Consider the following 20203-nt stretch of genomic DNA (forward strand, 5'->3'; position numbering starts at 1 on the left):
TGGCCCTTTGTTCGCAGAAAGGACTGTCGCTAACGCAGCCTTCAGCATTCTGAATGCCACAGGCCGGCTGGGCCCAGGAGTCCCACCCTTCGTGTTCGGCTGTGTGCGTAACTGAGCTTCTTTCTTTGCAGGACGTAGAACTCCCTGGTGGGCAGCGCTCCTCTTTCCGAAGCAGCCCATGCGGGGACATGGAGGGAATGCGCCTCGTCCCTGCGGTGTCGCGTGCCCGCGGCAGCCGAGGGCAGCGCGCGCGGGAACTCGAGGCCCCATTGGCCCTGCGGAGGCCGCCGCGGGCTCTCTGCGCCAACGGTCTCCGGCTGCGGCGCTGGCAGGAGGGGGCAGGGCGAAGCGAAGGCCGGGGTGGGGGGGATCGAGAACGGGGTGGGAGAGGGAGCCAGGCTCGGCGGGGCGAGGCCCAGGGCCGCGCAGGGGCGATGGAGGAGGCGCTGCTCTCCACCCCCATCAATCCCAACAACTTCCCTGCCAAGCTGTGGCGGCTGGTGAACAGCCCCCGGTACCGCTCGATCCGCTGGGACGGCCGCGGCGAGGGGCTGCTCATCGACCAGCCGCTCTTCGAGGCCGAGCTCCTCAGCCCTCCGAGCCCGGGGGCCGGGGCCGGGGCCGGGGCCGGGGGTGGCGGTGTGGCAGCCACGGGGGCCGAACCCGAGCTCTTCAAGACCACCAACTTCACCAGCTTCATCCGCCAGCTCAACCTCTACGGCTTCCGCAAGGTGGTGCTGGGCGGGCCGGGGCCGGGGCCGGGGCCGGGGCCCGGGCCCGGGGGCCCGGCGGGCGACGGCCCGCTGCACCACTTCCACAGCCCGCACTTCCGCCGGGACCAGCCGCAGCTGCTCGTGCACCTCAAGAGGCTCACCAGCGCCAACAAGGCCAAGCTGGCGGCGGGCCTGGAGGTGCCCTGCCGGCCGCCCAACCGCTTCCAGCGGCTGCTCATCACGTCGGCCTCAGCCTCCGCCACAGTCTCCGCCTCCACCTCCCCGCTGCAGCACCAGGAGTCACCGCCTCAGCCTGCCGGGCCCCGGCGGGAGCCGCAAGGTGAGTCGCACGGTGAGTCAAGGCTCAGGGGCCTAACCTGCCCTCAGGCACCAGGGAGCAACAGCCACCCCACCATAGAGGGCAGGAAGGGACCTGTCCACCTTGGAGGTGCCCGGCGGTGTTGGAGAGCCTCTGCACCGTGCTCCAGTGCTGCAGTGCTCTGGTCACCTCCACTGACCCCGCAGGCACCCTCACCCGGGGCCTTAGTGCTTCCTCAAACGGGTTCCGAAGCATTTAGCCCCTTCTGTGTGCTCCCAACAACAAAAGGGACTCTGCTTTAGGTTCTCCTGCCACCCTTCCCCAACCCCAAGGGTTGACATTGCTAGTCTGAACCCTAGGGTTGGAATTGTGACATCTAGAACCCCGAGAGTTTACCTGCTTCTAAAACTCCATAGTCACTTAACTTCATAGGTCCATTCTTTCCGCTGTGAACCTGGATGACAAGTGGGTCTTTGTGAAAGCACTGGAGCTGAGGGAAACCCAAAGGGCCTCCTTGCTCCAGCAAGGAGAAAGCTACAGGTTAGAGCCGGAAGGAACAAAGTCACAGCTAAGAAAACTTAGAACATTATACCATCCAAGGCAACCTGGAAAAAGTACCTTGAATGAAAGCTTGTCCTTGAAGAAACATGATACCTTCCACCTATTGGGGTATCTAAGAAACCTTGCCAGAAGTGTTACGATAACTGTTTAAGGCTCTAAGTAATATATAGAATGGTAGACATTGCTTATGTATCTTATAGGCAGAAATACAATAAATGGTTTCCAAGATATTGTTCCATTTGGAATTGACTAAACATTTGTTACAGCTAATGAGAGCTTAACACATAAGATGTGTTGTTAGATAGATACAAGGCAGGAAGGGTTTTTTTTGCAGCTATTAAGTTTCCAAAAGAAGTTTACACATGTACAAGCTATAGATTTTTCACTATTGTGTATGGTCTTTAAGCACTGAAAAAAAATGTGTAAATCTATAGTGAGTAAAAGCTCAGAAACCTTCGTGATAATGAGTTTTTTATGGTCTTGGTTTCTGATCCTCTTTTTACTCTTCCATAAAGGTGAGGGTGACAATACTTTTTTTTATTAATTATGTTTATTGGTACGTTTTAAGTATTCATAATGATCACATTCATCCTAGGGAATTTGTACCTGTACGTAGCACAACTAGATTCTTTTTTTCCCATCTTCCTACCTTCCCTTCAATCCCTCTTCTCATTTACAAAAGTTTCTTTGTTTAACGAACCCATGATATAAAGCACTATACCAAGACAGCAACAGGATATAATAATGAGAATTCATTCTTCACCTTTAACCAGGAGAGTAATAGAAACATTTCTAGCATGTTAACATAGATTTAACATAAATCTGGAAGCTAGGCATGGTGGTACATATCTGTAATCCCAGCACTCAGGAAAATGAGGTAGAAAAACTTCCAAGTTTGTGGCCAGTCTGGGATACATGGCATGCTGGAGGCCAGCCTGGAGTGTGTATCAAAACCCTTTCTGGAAACACATGCACACAAAAGAAAGAGAAACCAAAACGAAATCCAGGTTATTTTTGCATTATGAAAAAAATTTAAACATACAAATAACCCTATATTCAAAGGACTATGCTGTGTGTGTGGTTTAGAAGACAAAGGTCTAAGAGTTCTATTAACGAGCTGGTAAAGTAGCAGTGCCTTAGGAATGTTCTAAAGGAATTCTAGAGGAATAGTAAGTTGCTTCCAGGTGATGGCCCTTGGTTTTGGTGGGGAATTGTATGGGGAAAGACAGACACAATACTGTGGTATAATTTGGCAGAATTTCTTGGAAGTGATACCCCTCCCACATATCCCCTCCCCTCAGGTTTGGTCTCTAGAAGGCAAAGAAGAAAAGGCTGGAAATACATTCATGGGACAAATGAGATGACCCACTTCATACAAGGAAACATACTATTACATAAAAACCAACTTCTGCTTACTCTTTTGTATTCTTTGATTGCTTTTCTTCCTATTTAAACCCAGTTGTATCTCAGGAATAGAGAACATTTTAATTGGAGAAATACAAAGGCTATCTACAATCTGATTTTATCCATTTAGAGTTCACTTGGTCATCATTTTTTATCATTATTATTATTATTAGTTTACACAGGGTCTCACTATGTAGTCCAGACTGACTTTGAACTTACAGTGATCCACCTGCCTCAGCCTCCCACGTGCTGGGATTATAGGCATCTGCCACCATGCCCAGCCTGGTCATCATTTTAGAGATTGTTGAAAAACATGAATTTAATTCATACTTTTTCAGTATAGGTAACAAGCCAATTCATATATGACTAGGTAATTTTTACACATTTTCTATTTTTAACACTCTACCTGTTGGCCTGTGCAGGAAGACACAGGTGTGGATTATTGATGCTATCCGCTTGGTTCACTGGGGAATTGTGTTATGGGTTTAGGTGAAAAGTATTTCTATTACACGTTTAAGAATATTGGCTTTTCATTCTGTGTTCTAAATTCTTAGTGCTCCTTTTTTCCCACTTGAATCATGCCTTGATTTATGTCCGACCACACAGCTGCTTACTGATTTCCATTTTGTTTTCTATGTTCTACTTCAGCTTGTGGTTTGAATATTCCTGTTTTGCAGTAGAATCCTATATTTCAGAACCTAGTTCTTTTACTTAGATCCACTGAGTTAACTGTCCTGTTCACCTTCCAGCAATATTCATGAGAAAAAACTTGAAAAATCCCATTTTTTTTAGTCTCCTTTTAAAATTTTGTTTGTAGTGTCAATTTGTTTTTCAATATTTGTCACACATTCTAAAAATAAGTAGCAAGGTCTAGGAAGTAGATAATCTCTCTAATCTCTTTAGAATTCTGTCCTGGGAATTGACTAGCTTCATTTTCATAAAAGGAATAAAATCTTTTAGAAACAGAAATCTATTCTGCCCGATGTTTCTAGGATTCTGGATTGAGATGTTGCCAGTTGCAATTTAAATTTAGAGATATACAGATGATGTTCTACAAGCTGGTCAAAATAAAGCCTCATGAGGTAATCGTTAACAGAAGAACAAGTCAGAGTAGAACGTGTTTTAGTTTTGTTTTTTGTTGTTTTTTTTTTTTTTTTTTTTCTTTTCCCGGTACTGGGGATCGAACTCACCACTGCCTGTTTGCAAGGCAGGTGCTTGTACTGCTGAACTAAATCCCCAGCCCCCTGTGTTTTAGTTCTTTATTTAAAAACATTTAAAGGGACACCCTTCTAATTCTGACAGTTTTCTAATGTTATCAGTGTCTAAAATAGATAGTTGACTGATACTCAGAGTTTATCATGATAGTGTTATATTTTAATTAAAACATAAACTAGAATTTGAGAAATAGAATTCATAGCTGTGTCAGTTATTGACATTCAGTTTATCCTAGAAGAGGTCAGAAGAACGAGTAAGATACTGCATTATCTTTAGTACATAAAGCATCCATGGAGAAATCAAGTGGAGCACAGTTTGAGACATTCAGAAACTTTTTTTGAAGAGTAAGTTTCTTTAGGAAAACAAAGAGTTATCAGAGGTGAGTTCAATGTATATGTATCTTTGGAATTGCTTGTCAGATACCACCACAAAAATTATGTTTTGTACTTTAAAGGAAAACAGAAAAGTCATTTCTAAGCGATCTATCATTTAAACACATTCTGTCTTCTGATGTAAGGTTTTTTCCCCCCATTGAATAAAGGCCTCTTGATTTTCAGGGCTCCAGAATTTGTGTTGTTTAATATGTGTGCATGTATTTGTTTAGTCTTGGTATTAATATCTTATTCTTTTTTAATACTTTAATTTATTAATATTTTATTCTTTTTAAAATCATAAATGAATTATTTTATCCTTATTAGTACGTGTTTGCAGTACATGATGATTACACTTATTGTAGAGAGTTGTTACATGTATACGTTCTTTTTTTTCTTTTTTTCATCCCGTTCTCTTCCCCTCCCTACTCCTTCAAACTCTTGGTCCCTTTCACATTCACAAAAATTTTGTTTTTCCCTTACATTCTTTTTTTCCCACTCCCTTTCCCCCCCCCACCTTCCATATCTTGATTCCCCATCCATTTGAAAAAGATCTCTCTATTTCCTGTTTATCTTCTATTTTGCGCTATCTTTCTAGTTCTGTCTCTGTCTCTCTGTTTTTAGTTTCTCCTAAGAGAAACTGTGTGGAATTTAATTTTGTGTCTGATGTATTTCACTTATATGATGGTCTCAAGTTGTATCCATTTACCTAAGAATGCCTCAAATTTATCTTTCTTTATGACAGAGTATGACTTCATTGTGTATATACACATTTTCTTTATCAATTTATCTTTTGATTGGCATATAGGCCATTTCCAAAATTTGGCTATTATAAATTGTGCAGCTATAAACAGCTATGCATGTATCACTGAAATATGATATCTTTAACTCTTGGGGTGATACCTAGAAAGGAAACAGTTGGGGACATGGAATTATACTGATTTCCAGGGTGATTACATTCCTACCAAAAGTGTAAAAGGATTCCTCCCACCAAACCCCATCCTACAGTTATTCTTTGATTTCTTGATGGTGACAGCCATTTTTTCTGGAGTAAGATAGTATTTCAGTGTTTTTTAAAATTTGCACTTCTCTAATGATCAATGATATTGAAATTTTTTTCATATATTTATTGGATGTTTTGTACCTCTTAGAAGTATGTCTGTTCATTTTGGCTGCCCAGTTTTTTTGTTTTGTTTTTGTGCTGAGAATCGAACTCAGGACCATGCATTTGTCAGGCTCGCTGAGTTATATCTCTGGCCCTGGCTGCCCAGTTTTTGATTGGGTCTTTTATTTTGAGGAATCTCTTTTTTTTTTTTTTTTTTAGGGATTTTTAAAAAATTTGTTATATGTTCTAGATGTTAGTCCTCTGAGGAATAGCTGGAAAAATGTATTCCTATTCTGTAGGCTGTATCTTCACTCTTGGTTGTTTCCTTTGGTGTGCAGGAGTTTTTTATTTTGATGTGTTGATTCTTGGTATTGGTTCTTGCTTAATGCTTTATTCTTTAAGGAAATAAAGCACCAAAGAAATAAAATGAGAGAGGTATAATATGTTGGTTTATTTGAAAAAATAGAAATTTGAGTGCCGTCTTTCAAATTTAGGTTAGTATCTGAGTAGCACATAACTTAAATTTTCTCTTTGTTTTACAGATTAGTTTAATAAAATAAATAGGAATTTGTGAACCACATAATATAATACTAAAAACTTTTTAGGAATAAATTAGCTAGCTTTGTTTATATAAAAACATCATTATAAGTTTAGCATGCAACATTTATATTATTCCTTTTCTCCTTGTCCTTTCTATTCCTTATGTCTTTATGTTTTTCTTTTTTCCTTCTTTTTTTTTTCCTTTATAGGTAAGGAAAAGCAAATTTCTGTATCAGGTATCTGAACTTGGATATGTCGATTTTTTTTTTTTTTTGAGACAAAGTCTTGCTGTTTAATTTAGGCTAGTCTTCAGTTTACTATGTAGCCTAGGCTGGCCTTGAACTCACAGTGATCCTCCTGCCTCAGTCTCCCAAGTGCTAGAATTATAGGCATGTTCCACAACACTTCACTGGATATATGGATTTTTAACAAACTCTCCCAGTGATTCAGATGTTAACCCAGGGTTCGAAAACTACTGCTATCTGGGAAGGGTCAATACTAGAAAAACTTTAAAGAACCTTAAGGAAAATGGTTGATTGATTTACAGAGTGAAGAAACAAAGTCAGACTTTTTAATCCTGACTTTTCTACAAAGATTTGTTTTTCTAGACAAGATATTTTTCTAATTGAAAGCAAAAACCATTGCATTTCTTTTTGGCTTGTGTTTTATATATATATATATAGTATATATAGTGTATTATTTTATTTTTGGGGGGGAGATCGAACTCATAAACTTGCGCTTGCCAGGCAGGCACTTATGCCACTGAGCTAAATCCCCAGCCCCTTTGTTTCATTTTTTGAGAGAAGATCTTACTATGTTACTGTTTTTCAGGCTGAACTTAAACTTCTATTCTTTTGCCTCAGCTTCCCAGAATGCTAGTATTACAGATTTGCACCATGAGACCCAGCTTTGTATTATAATTATTCCTTACATATTTATTCTTTATGTATATTCTCCTGCTTATTATTAAAACTTTCAAATGGTTTGAAAGAATGAATGAAAAGCTAGGAAGTAGCTAACACTGGAAAAATCAAAATCAGTCAATTGAAGTGAAAGACAGAAAGGCTGAATCATCTGTAAAAGGCTTTTAACATTGAATATTTAACCTTTGATTTCCTGTTAGTATTTGGTCACTTTATCTCTTATGACAGTCAAATAGAGAACCAAACAAAAGTTTACTTGATTAATCTATGTGCAATCTCATATCCTAGATTCTGAGCTTATTTTTACCAATAGTAAACTTTTGTTAAAAACAGCCGATAAACTGTAGTTTTTTTTTTTTATCTTTGGTTTGCTATGTCTGGTGGTGTAATATAAAATTAATAAACATGCTTTTCCTCTTTTATGCAGGACCAGTGGCTGTAGGACAGTTTCACCGATCATTCCGGCGAGATAGTTTGTCTCCGTATTCCTATGTATCAACTTCATCCCACAACCACAGTACTTTCCCTCTGAAAGGTTTAGATCGGACCCCGATTCCTCCTAGAACATGGCAGAATTCCCTTGGGATGCACCCTGGACAAGTGGAGACGTCTCCAACGTTTTCAGATAAGGGAGTTCCATTTCCTGTACTGCAGAGGTTTCCAACTGAGGTTACCTACACGCTGCAGCCCAGTGCCACATCTGTGCATGTTCAACAAGGTCCTCAAACAATGGTCAGCTCCTCCCAAAAATATAGTAACTACACACCCTCAGCACAGTTCTCCCAAGCCTACTATCCAACAGGTATGAGACATTTAAGTTCACTGGTTTCTATTAGAGTAATTAATAATAATATTTATATTTCTTAATCATTTAAAATATCTTTTCATACTTTTTTGTTTTGTTTTTGTGTTTATATTTTAAATTTTAATCTCTTTGGGCTTAAAAATAGAAGGAATATGCACTCAAATATCAAAGATTTCTTAGCAGGACACATTTTTTTTTAAACAATATATAAAATTTTGTTATATTTGTAAAGATTATAAAGGTATAGGTTTTTAGTGAAATTTTTGTAACTTCAAAATGTGTTCTAGTTTTGAATTTAAGACTTAATACCCTGAACCAGGTGTGGTGGCACACACCTATAATCCCAACACTCAGGAGGCTGAGGCAGGATTGTTATGAGTTCGAGACCAGTTTGGGTTATAAAGTAAGCTCAAGGCCAGCCTAAACTGCACAATGAGACCCTGTCTCAAAGAAACAGAAAACAAAACAAAACTTAGTACCCTGGAACCTTATTTTAACTCAGCTGTTGGTTCAGTATTTAGTTTTTAACAATAGTTTAAATGTATTACATATTTTTATATTTTAATTTTACAGGTAAGGTTAACTCATAATGAAATCATTTTAGTATCTCAATAATAAAGTTTAATGAAAAAGCATACACTCTGAAAATTAAATTCTTTACTAAAATGTGGTAAATCGTGGAGTTTCTGTGATGTTTATGTTATACATCTAAGAATTGGGAAGTAACAGACAGAAGGAGAAACTGACAATGACAGTTGACCTGTAGTTAACTAACCATGCTGAGGTCATGGCTGGTAGATCCCAAGCTATTAACTGGAATTCCTTATGATAATGACCATTTGTTTTGGATCTCAGAAAAAAAAAAATGTGTTTTCCTGATGGGTTTTTGCAAGATAATAGTCTTACTATCTCATTCAAAATGCAGTGGTATGGGTTTCATCACGAATTGTACTTTGCACATAATGAGAAATGGGCCCGTAGAATGAAGGACCAAAGCTTTCAGAAAGGACAGAATAGGAAACATTCTTTTGCCCTGTTAATTAGAAATCTGGAAAACCCATTAATTTTCTCTCAAAATAATTTGTTGCCACACAAAAGTTATAAATCTGGTGCCTATTTTATTTGTAATGGATGCACTGTTTTCTAGCCTTTAACATCAAACTGTATATTTTTATTTATTGGCTTATGATAGTCTACCCAAATATAGAAGCAAAAAGAATTATTTTTTCTAAAACTTTTAATTTTAATGATATTATAATAACAAGAGCAGAATTTAAATTAGGCTAAGTTCTTTATATTTTTTTGTCTTTTTTTTTTTTTTTTTTTTTTTGGTGGTACCGGGGTTCAAACTCAGGACTTCACACTTATAGACAGGCACTTATGCCACTGAGCTAAATCTCCAGTCCCATTTTTTTTTTTTTGTCTTTATATTTTTAGAGCTGCTACTGTTTACTCTTTCAGTGGATAGCAGGAGCATTGTATGTATGGAGTAAAAGTGATTTAGTACTTTTAGTCATTTTACCTATTAAAAAAAAGAAAGGTTTACCATCTTATGTAGAGAATGGTTGAGGCCTAGTATCTCTTCACATATTTCTTTGAAGAAAAAAAATGTGCAGTCTTTAAAAAGAGATGACTAATTTCATATCTTTTTTTTTTTTCTTTATTGGGGATTGAACTCAGGTTCTTTGCACTGAGCTATGTACTCACCCTAGACCTCTTTAAAAAATGAGATAGCATCTAGCTAAATTACTCAGCGTGGGTTTGAATTTATGATCCTCTTATCTCAGTCAATTGAGTGCTGGGATTGTAAGTGTGTACCACCACACGTTGCTCAGGTTTATAAGACATATATCTTGAAGATAACAACAAATAAGATCACATTTTTATTATTGAAGCATTTGATTCAGTATTTTATTTTATTTATTTTGGTATCAGGGATCGAACTCACAACCTTGTGCTTCCCAGGCTGGCGCTTATGTCACTGAACTACATCCCCAGTCCTATTTTATTTTATTTTTAAAAATAGTTTCTTGCCATTTTGTGCAAAATGACCTTGAATGGGCAATCCTTCTCCCTTAGCCTCCTTAGTTGTTGGGATTGCAGGCATGTCCTGCCATGCCTAGCTCTAATCCTTGGCTGCATTATTTATTATTTTTACCTTGGCTGCATTCCATGTATGCATGGGGTGGAGTGGGGAGAGAGATTGACTATTACTTATACTTGTTTTACATTCTGTGGCCCAAATAGATGATTCTCCCACATCCCTTCCTTTCTCTAATAAGTGTTTACCTTTCCTTTCCTTTTATAAAACTGCTGAAGTGTCAGTAACTTTGAGGGAGTTGAAATTTGGAAGGATTGTATAGGGAGATAGAGAAGTGTGGTGTGATCTTCCAATCAGAATTTTGAAGTGGAAATATCAGATACAGAGGCTAGGCATTATATTACTATCATCGTTACAAATGGTTATAGTCTTTATGTTGTTTTTATGAGAAAATGTATTCCAAGTTCTAAGTAATCCTTGTAGAAACCCCAAATTCTAAGTTTTATGAAAACAACTTCTATGTATCATTCACCAGAAAATGCTCCAACTAATAATTTGTTAAATTGCTATGATTTTGAATTTGTTACTGAAAAATATTTTATCTTAGTTGGAAACTTACAAAGGGAAAATTATAGAGCCGGGTACTTGTGGTGGCAGATACCTGTAATTCTAGCACTTGCAAAGGCTGAGGCAAGGAGGATCATCATTGAGGGTTTAAAACCAGTCTGGGCTGCATAGTGAGTTCAAGGCCAGCTGAACTGAAGTACATGGCAAGACCCTGTCTCAAAAAAAAAAAAAAAAATTCCCTGCCAAGGGTTGGCATTACAAGGGTGCACCACCATGCTTGACTCTTCTGTTTTTAAATTTATATTTTGTCCCTTTTTTAATAGGGATAGTTGAAGTGACTATAAATTTTCTGAGATTAGGAGAATAAGAAATGTCATGAAATAAAATTGTCAAAATTGCTTTGACCATTCTGAATTTTTTTTTTTTTTTGTAGTATTAGGATTGAAACCAGGGCCTTTCATGCTCAACTATATCCTCAGTCCTTTTTTATTTTTATTTGAAGACAGGGTCTCACTGAATTACCCAGGTAGGGCTTGAATTTGGGATTCTCCTACCTCACCTCCTGAGTGCTGAGATTACAGGTGTGTGCCACCATGCCTGGCTCATTCTGAAATATTAATATAAATAAAAATTTTATTGTTAAATATAAAAGACTTGCTATGGAAAAAAGTGCTATAAAATACTGCACAAATACTTAAGTTTTCCAGTTATGGGTGAAGGAAACAAAATGTTAAGTGCAAAAACTGAACCAATATTTAAAGAGTATCTATTTATGAACAGCATTATAAATGACTTTCCTAGAGTTATAAAGCATTACTGCTCTCAGAGGCGAGATAATAATCAGTCTTAAATTCATCTAAGTCATAATAAAAGAACTAATTTTGGAATAGTGGTCATATTTCTATCCTTTCAAAGTGAACTATGCAATGAGGTTTGTATCAAATTTTAATAAAAAACGGCACCCAAGTTCATTAAAAAATTGTGTTAAAATAAACTTGGACTTGGTCTTCAGATAGTATGACCAGTGAATTTTGAATTTTGTCATATTTAATACATTCTTAATTTCTCTAGTAAAGCTAGGCTATTGAGACTAATAAATTGCTATCATACTGACTCAAAATGACTCATCAGAGTATCCTTGTCCTGCCTTTGAAGTGTCTGTTTTCTTTGCCTACCTTGTTTACATTTTTCTATTCTGATCTCTCCTTCAAAGATAAAATGTCATTTTATCCAGTATTTGTTGATTTTTTTTAGTTTTGTCCTATCTAGAACAATTTCTTCCTCTGATGTTAGTTTCTCACCTATGATTTAATTTTCTTCTTTTATTAAAGTCTTTCATGTTAGACCTTATTTTACTGATTCTCTGCTATATATTTGAACATACATAAACTTCACATATACATAGAAGGTCCTATGGTGAAGAATTTTGAGAATGTTTTACGGCATTGGAGACTGAACCCAGGACCTATGTGCTGAGGTGTTTTTTTGTTTGTTTGTTTGTTTTTTAATTTTGAGACAAGGCCTCACTAAGATGCTGAATTTCTCAAACTGAACTCAAACTTTGGGATCCTCCTGCCTCAGTGACCAGAGTGCTAAGATTACATGCGTGTCACCACCACAGTCCTGGAGTAATTCTTTCCTTTGTTTGTAATGTTGAGTTGATTCAAAATCTGTTTTCAAAGTTCCATTTTAAACTCCACAGTGGTGATTATCAAATTATATCTTGTATTTTAACAAATACTTACATAGCAATCAGTATGATCCAGTACTATTGTAAGTACTTTTCAAATATTTATTCACTTAATCCTCATAATAACCTTACAAAATAGGTATAGTACAGTTATCCTCGGTTTTTTCTAGATGGCAAGACTGGGGCACAGCTGTTAACTAGCAGACAGGGAAAGAAGCCCAAGCAGTCTGATTCAAGGATACCTTCTTTTGGCCATTGTCATAAATAGTTTGTGGTATGTGTGATGCGGGGAGGATGTCCTATTCTTTGAGAGAATCTCCTGGTTTATCTGTCCACCAGAGTTGGTTATTCCCAGTTGGAGTATACAATCCAGACACTGCAGGAGTGATGCACTGTTGTATGGTCCTGGTGGCATTAGGACTGCTCGGAGTTGATGCACTCTGTCTAAACAGAGGAAAATACTTGAATGGCTGGCATGAGAGGTCTATTGGGGGCTCTGGAAAGTGCGGTTACCTCTTAATTTGTTTTGTATTCTCTATACCTAGCAGAGCTTGCATGTAAGTGACCTCTGGTAAATAATCTCTTGAATGGGATGGGCTTGGTAGTCAATCATGTAATGTGACCTTCAGCTAATTATTTCATGTGGCTTAACCTCAATTTCCTTTTCTATAAAGTAGTGATAATAGTTTGGGTCTGGAACTAAATGAATTTATGTATACATAACAAGTTTATAAAATTTGAAATAGTATTTACATTTAAAGTACAGTGTTTAAAAGTTGTCTTAAATAAACCTACACACACTTTAAAAAGTAAGTAATTTACAAGAATATAGACCAAGGTACACATGATATTTTTATTTTTCATTGAAAAACATATCCTATAATTTAAAATTTTTTCTGAACCAACTTTTGGGCAAAAAGGGTTGCAAACTCTGGGCCTTGTATATACGAGGCAAGCCTTCTACCACTAAGCTATACTCCAGCCAACTACATTTAAATTCTAAAGGTTTGACTTGATGCCTGGTTGGTGGTATATACCTATAACCCCAGAGGGAGGCTGAGGCAGGAGGATCATGAGTTCAAGATCAGCCTGGGCTCCATAATGAGTTCAAGGCCAACCTGAACCCTGTCTCAAAAAAAAAAAAAAAAAAGTTTGACCTTTTGGCTTCCGCTTCTAGTAATCACACACACACAAAATACAGACTTACAGAGTTATAAAAGTTTTCCAGGGCCGTGGTGCTCAGTCAGCCTGCTTCTCTAAAGAGACCTAACTCTGTACTTAAGGAAAAGGGCTTGCCAACAGGAATTTTTTTACTTGGCAGAATAAACAAATGTACAGTCAGATTTAACTCTTTTTATTATAGTAAAGCTCTTATAAAACATAAAACTTAATCCGAGCGTGGTGGCTCACGCCCGTAATCCCAGCACTCAGGAGGCTGACATGGGAGGATCGTTATGAGTTCGAAACCAGCCTGGGCTACAAAGTGAACTCAAGGCCAGCCTGAACTGCATAGGGAGACCCTGTCTCAAAAAAGACCAAAAAAAAAAAACCCATAAAACTTAACATTTTAACTATTTTTCATACCATTAAATATATTTGCCACTAGTTTTCTCTAAAACTTTTTCTATCTTCATTATCTGAAACCCATGGAACACTAACTCCTCATTTTATTTTGAGCCAGGTATGGTGGTGCCTGTCTGTAATCCCAGCACTTGGGAGGCTAAGGCAGAGTTCAAGGTCAGCCTGGGCTCTAGTGATTCAAGGCCAGCCTGTACTATACAGTGAGACTCTGCCTCAAAAAAACCGAACAACAACAAAAAAATCCATTGACTATTTCTGTCTCTATGAATATAACTATCCTACATACCTCATATTAGTGGAATTGTGTAATATTTAATATAAAGATGTACATCTTAACTACTTTTAAATGTATGATTCGTTGGCATATTTATATTGACAGTATTGTGCAACCATCACCATTATTTAAAAAGCTTTTATCACTCAGGTGAAACTATCCATTGAGCAATGGCTTCCCATTCTTCCTTCCTCCCAAGCTCTGGTAATCACTAAACTAAAAATTTTTGCCTACAAATTTGACTAATCCAGGAACTTATCTTGAAATAAAATTTACTGGGTTTTTTTGAGCCTGTATATTTTTGACTATTTTTTCACTGTTGACATTGTACTAATCCTGGAGTAAATTCAAACTGAAACTATTTCAGTTACATATTTAAAATTGCTTCCATAGAATAAAGTATACAAACTTGTTTGCCTCATCTATAGTGACAGTAATAATTTTTTAAGTTTGGACTTTTTTATTATTTAGAAAAGTTTTAAAATGTTGTCGACTAGCCCAGAGCCCAAGTGTATACCTGTAATACCAGCTACTTGGGAGGATGAAGCAGGAAGAGTGCAATTTTGAGACCATCTTAGGAAACTTACTGAGATCTTATCTCAAAATTTTAAACATTCTTGAAAGAGCTGAGGATATAGCTTGGTGTATGGTGCTTGCCTAGCATGAAGTCTGGGTTCAATTTCCAGTATGACCACCATCAAAAAAATTGTATTTCTACCTTTCTGTTTATTATTTATACCTTTTCCTCTTACATGCTGTTTAATGCCTTAAAGTGAACACTGCCTTCACAAAGATACTTAAAGATCTCTTTTTCCTTTTTCAGTATTGGAAATATAATGCAAAGGTGTTCTACCACTGAGCTACATTTCTGTCCGTTTTTCTTAAATTTTCAGAGGCAGGGGCACACTGAGTTGCCTAGGCTTACCTCAAAGCCGCAGTCTTCCTGCTTGCACACTCCCATGTAGCTGTGATAATGGGCACGTGCTACTCCAGCCTGATTTAAAAGATCATTTGCAGATTAATGCATTTTAAGACCAGTAATGGCCAGGGATTTAGCTCTGTGGCACAAGCATTTGCCTGGCAAGCATGAGGTCATGAGTTCAATCCCTGAGTACCAAAAACAAGACACAGTGATAAACTCAGTAAGTAAATACTAGAGCTTTCCCAATGTACAGTAGGTTAATTTGTCGTATACTAATAAGCACATAGTTCGATCTCTATATGTAGGTTCTTCTGTTCAGTAAATTTACTAATACCTTGCTTTGTTCTATTCTCTCGTGTGTACAGAGTAGGACTGCACTGGTAAAGAAATGACTATTGAATATTTTGGGACTTTGATCTATTAAAGTTCTCTTTTTCTTCATTCAGATACCTTTTTATTTTTCATATTTTGGTAGATGCTTTAAAGAATATTCAGTGTTTCACTGTTTTCTTACAAAGTCAGCTGTAATATTACAAAGAATATGTAATATTAACATATTCTTTTTTCTTTTAGCTTACTTATCAAAAAATTTTACTTTAATATTTTTAAAGCTTCAAAATGTATATCTAATAGGATCAGGATCAACACATTGAAATATCAGAAAAATAAATATAACCCTTTCAGTGATTTATTTGTGATTGAACACTGTTTCTCTATTGTGATGGATGACTTCCGGTAGGATGTTACCTGTTGATTGCCGCTAGGGGGCTAGGTTTTCCTTACTTGCTATTGCTCTGGAAAAATGCTCTTGCGTTTTGGCACACCCCACTTGGTGTTTAGTTGTTTGGATCCAGTTTATTTCCTGGGATGTTTTCAGATACCTTAGAAGGTCTGGGATGTAGTTCAGTAACAGAGCACTTGCGTAGCATGTGTAAGACCCTGGGTTCAGTCCTCAGCACAACAAAACAAAACAGACAGACAAGCCAGAAAAATCAAAAACAAAAATCCTTGGGAACTAAATTCAAATAAAAACATTTAATTTTATATATGAATAAATTCCAGAAGATCGATTGTAGAAACCTGTTTGCCTAATCTGTGTTGGAATTCTTTGTGACAATTAGTGATACTGTATATGTTTTTTTTTAAATCACTAAAATTGAGCAGAGGAAGTAAAAAGAATTAAGATGTGTTATGTATATGTACCAAATCCCTGTCATGAATAATTATATAATGTAAATGTACTAATAAAAATAAATTTTTTTAAAAATCACTAGAATTGTTAAAAACCATGTTGCTCAGATAACCTCAACCCTTGTATTTATATCTGAACTAGAATTCTATTATTTAAAATTTTTCTATGTGCAAAATTTAATAAACTGCACATGATGTGTAAAAAAATTTTTTTTTGGACACAGTGTCTCACTGTGTAGTCTAGGCTGGCCTTGAACTCATGGCAAATCTCCTGCCTCAGCCTCCTGAGTGCTGGAATTACAGGTGTGCACTACCACACCCGACTGTAAATATTTATTTTAGAAACCAGTAGTCAATTATGGAAAATGTTTCAGTTAATTTTTATAATCTTTAGGCTAGTTTACTTTCAAAGAGATTATAGTTTTAGTACACTAAAAATACAAAAATTGTAGGCACCTTTAAAGATATTCAGCATGTGGAATTCTAGTAAAATCAAAATGCCAAATTTCAGGAAGAAGGGAAATACTGTGTAGAAAGAGTGTGTGCTTTTGAAGTTTAATTTACTGGCTCTGACACTACCAGCTTTGTGAGTTTGAGGTTACTTCTTTTGTAAAGTAACTTCATCTGATTGTCTTGATACCTGTAAATCATCTACCATTGTGCCTGCAGAATTCTAGGTGCTTGATACATGTTATCCTATTTAATCCAAAGGTGTGATATTATAACTGATCCTCATTTGTATTGGAGAGTCTCAGAGAGACTAAGCCTATTAAGACCGCATCTGTAGCTGAGTGTGGTGGTGCATGCCTGTAATCACAGCATTTGGGAGGCTGAGGCAGTAGGATCACTAGAGTTTTAGGCCAGTGTGAGCTGCACTGCATCTGTCTTTTTTTGGGAGGGGTTACCAGGGTTCGGACTCATGACCTTATGCTTACCAGGCAAGCACTTAAGCCACTGAGCTAAATCCCCGGCCTTTTGCATCTGTAAATATAACTATTCATGCTGTCCTACCTGTAAATGGAAAGTTTGGAAAATGTATTTTGGGGTTCATTTCCTACTAGCACCAGAAAAAAACTATTTCTTTATTTGAAAAAACAGCTGGTAAATATTTATTGCATGCCTAACTGCCATTACTGTTCTTTAGTACTTTATGGCTTTAGGATCCATAAACCTAAACACTTGTCTAAATGGCTAAAATATTTTTTGCATCTGTTTATTCCAGGTGCATTATTTAATGGTAGGAATATTGAAAAGATATTTTGTAATTATTTACCCTTCTACTCCCCCTCTGTAGTTATTACTGCACAAAAGAATTGAAACATTTAGGAATGTCAAATATATCCTGATACTTTCAATAAAGTGAAATTACTTTCAATAACAATAAATGTTTGGTTATAAAGATAACACAATGTTTAGGTGTAAAGAAACTACTTATGAAAGCAGACATGATTATTTTAAAGTTATTATATGACATGTTATTTTCAACAAATAATAGCACCTAAGTTGAACTAAATCTAATTTGTTTTGACACAGAAAGGAAGTTTTCCTTTGGGTTGCTTTCCACGTTGAAAGAAGGCAGTGCTTGGAATGCCATAGGGGTTTCTTTTGGTTGGTGGCTTATTACTGTTTGAATTTATTCTAGCTGTGCTACAGTGCTGCTCTCCTTCTACCCATATGGATGCTCTAAGTAGTTGTGTCACTCCCACTGCCTCTTCCTATGCACACTGCAACTACTTCCAGGTAAGATTATGGCTCACTATGCTTCCTGTACAGTTGCACAATTTCAAAGTATAATTTATATTAATCAGTAACCAGAGATAAAATGTGGATCGTGGACTTAGTTTTCTGAGTTCTAATTTTTTTAATGGATGGTATTGTCAGGAATTGAACTCAGGACCTCACATTTGCCAGGCAGGTACTATACAACTGAGCTAAATCCCTGGTACTGTTAGTTTGTTTTCTTATCTTTTTTTTTTTTGTACCAGGAATTAATTTTGTACTCAGGGCATTGTGCTTGCCAGTAGGTGCTGTGTCGCTGAGCCCCCAGTTCTAATTAAAAGGAGTAGCGATATAAATGGTGTCTGAGTATTTTTCTAGGCTATCATTGTCCAATATAGTAGCCATTGCCTACATGTGACATTTTAAATTTAATTTAAAATTAAATGAAATTTTAAACCAAGCATGGTAGCACATGCCTGTATTCCCAGTACTTGGGAGGCTGAGGTAGGAGGATTGCTGTGAGTTGGAGGCCAACCTGGACTACATAGAGAGTTCAAGGCTAGCCTAAACTACAAAGTGAGTGAATGCCTGTCTCATCCCCCCAATAAATAAATAAATAAATAAATGAAATTTTAACATTTATTATTAGTTTCACAGTCAATTTCAAGGGCTCAGTGGTCTCATATGGCTAATGGCTACCAAATTGTATAGCATAGAAATGAACATGCTTCATTGATGAAAGTTACTTTCCACAATGCTGTTCTAGACTTTCCCATGGTAAAATGATTGCAAGATAAATTCTAAAAGTATATAAGTCACCAAATAACAGATTCTCTAAGATGGTACAGATCATTAGACTTTTTTAAAGAGAAAAAAATGTCAAAAGTAAGGAAATTTAAGTCTGGTCCCATTCAGTCTTAGCCTGCATGTTAAAAACATTGTACTTCAAGTATCTTGTCATTATTTTTTCAGAAATAAATGCTCTAAGTGTTTTATATTGCTATTTTTAGATTTTGGCGGGGGGGGGGCGGGGGAACAGAGTCTTGCTAAGTAGTGTAGGCTGATCTTAAACTCGTGGTGATCATCCTGCCTCAGTCTCCCAAGTGCTGGGATTATAGGCCTGTGCCACCATACCTAGTTTACATTGCTATTTTTTTGCAGAGTAAATGCCATGCTTTATACTGTAATTGCTAGATTGGCAATGTGTATCTGGCTTGGATAATCTTCTAAATCAGTGCCAGTGAACGTTTTAGAGCTTTCATTGATAATTGATAGCAAGCTGCTGCAGGCTAGTGATAGGTTTGCTACCATTGAATCTGAGATAGTTTCAGTCCTTGAGGTGTAAGATTGTGTGTATGTTGTTGGGAATCAAATCTAAGGCCTCTAGGCAAGTGCTCTACTACTGAGATACATCCTCAGCCAGAGAGAATATTTTATGGATGACATTAAATTGCTGAAAAGAATACTCTTAAACTAGGTGTGGTGGTGCACACCTGTAATCCCAGCATTGGGGAAACTGAGGCAAGAGAATCACAAGTTTGAGGCCATGCGATGGTACATAGTAAGTTAAAGGTAACCCTGAAGTACATAGTGAGACCCTGTCTCAAAAAACAAAAACAAACAAGAACACCCCCGCTTTTTAAAAAGAGAATATACACCGGAAGTAGACACTAGGACTGTTTTGAAGTAGATTAAGGGAATTTAGTTGGCCATTTTTCATTGCCAGCATCCTCAAGCATCATATCCTAGTCAGTACATTTTCACTGGAAAGACGTACCTACCCTACAGTTAGATGTTCTTGTTTGTAGATCCAGACACTCTCCCTTGAATTATACTAGAGACACTCTGACAGTATTTATATCTTGATTATGTCATTTTAAATAGGTCATTCAGAACATTTTTACTATAAAGACAGTATATGTTCATTTTTTGGAGAATATACATGAGACATAACATTTAAAAATGGGAAGAAGAGATATTGAGATATAGCTCATTGAGATATAGCTCAATGGCACAAGTGCCTGCTTGGCAAGCATGAGGTTGTAAATTCAAACCCAATACCAATAAATAAATAAATAAAATTAAAATAGGAAGATGATATTTCAGATTACATTCTGAAAATCAGTGCAGTGTCATTAGATTATAGGTATTATCAAGGCATTGCATGAAGGGTCATTGTATTATTGTGGTTAAAGCAAAAATCCTAGAATCAGGCAAGGCAGCATGTCAGTCTCATAATCTGAAGATCCTGAGTTACAATCA

The 20203-nt window shown here is 37.2% G+C and overlaps 1 protein-coding gene across 1 annotated transcript in view; it reads left to right on the forward strand.

Moving 5' to 3' along the window:
• The first annotated feature begins 377 nt into the window (after positions 1-377).
• Hsf5 (heat shock transcription factor 5) overlaps positions 378-20203 on the forward strand; it is a 33137-nt gene continuing 13311 nt past the window's right edge. The window contains exons 1-3 of the mRNA XM_003466808.3: positions 378-1053; positions 7579-7953; positions 17865-17962. Coding sequence (XP_003466856.2) covers positions 435-1053; positions 7579-7953; positions 17865-17962 — 1092 coding nt within the window. The 5' untranslated portion in view covers positions 378-434. The remainder of the gene's footprint in view (positions 1054-7578; positions 7954-17864; positions 17963-20203) is intronic.

The sequence above is a fragment of the Cavia porcellus genome, unplaced genomic scaffold (assembly GCF_034190915.1).
Source record: "Cavia porcellus strain 051 isolate PalLab524CR breed Dunkin Hartley unplaced genomic scaffold, mCavPor4.1 scaffold_6, whole genome shotgun sequence".
NCBI classification, from domain to species: domain Eukaryota; kingdom Metazoa; phylum Chordata; class Mammalia; order Rodentia; family Caviidae; genus Cavia; species Cavia porcellus.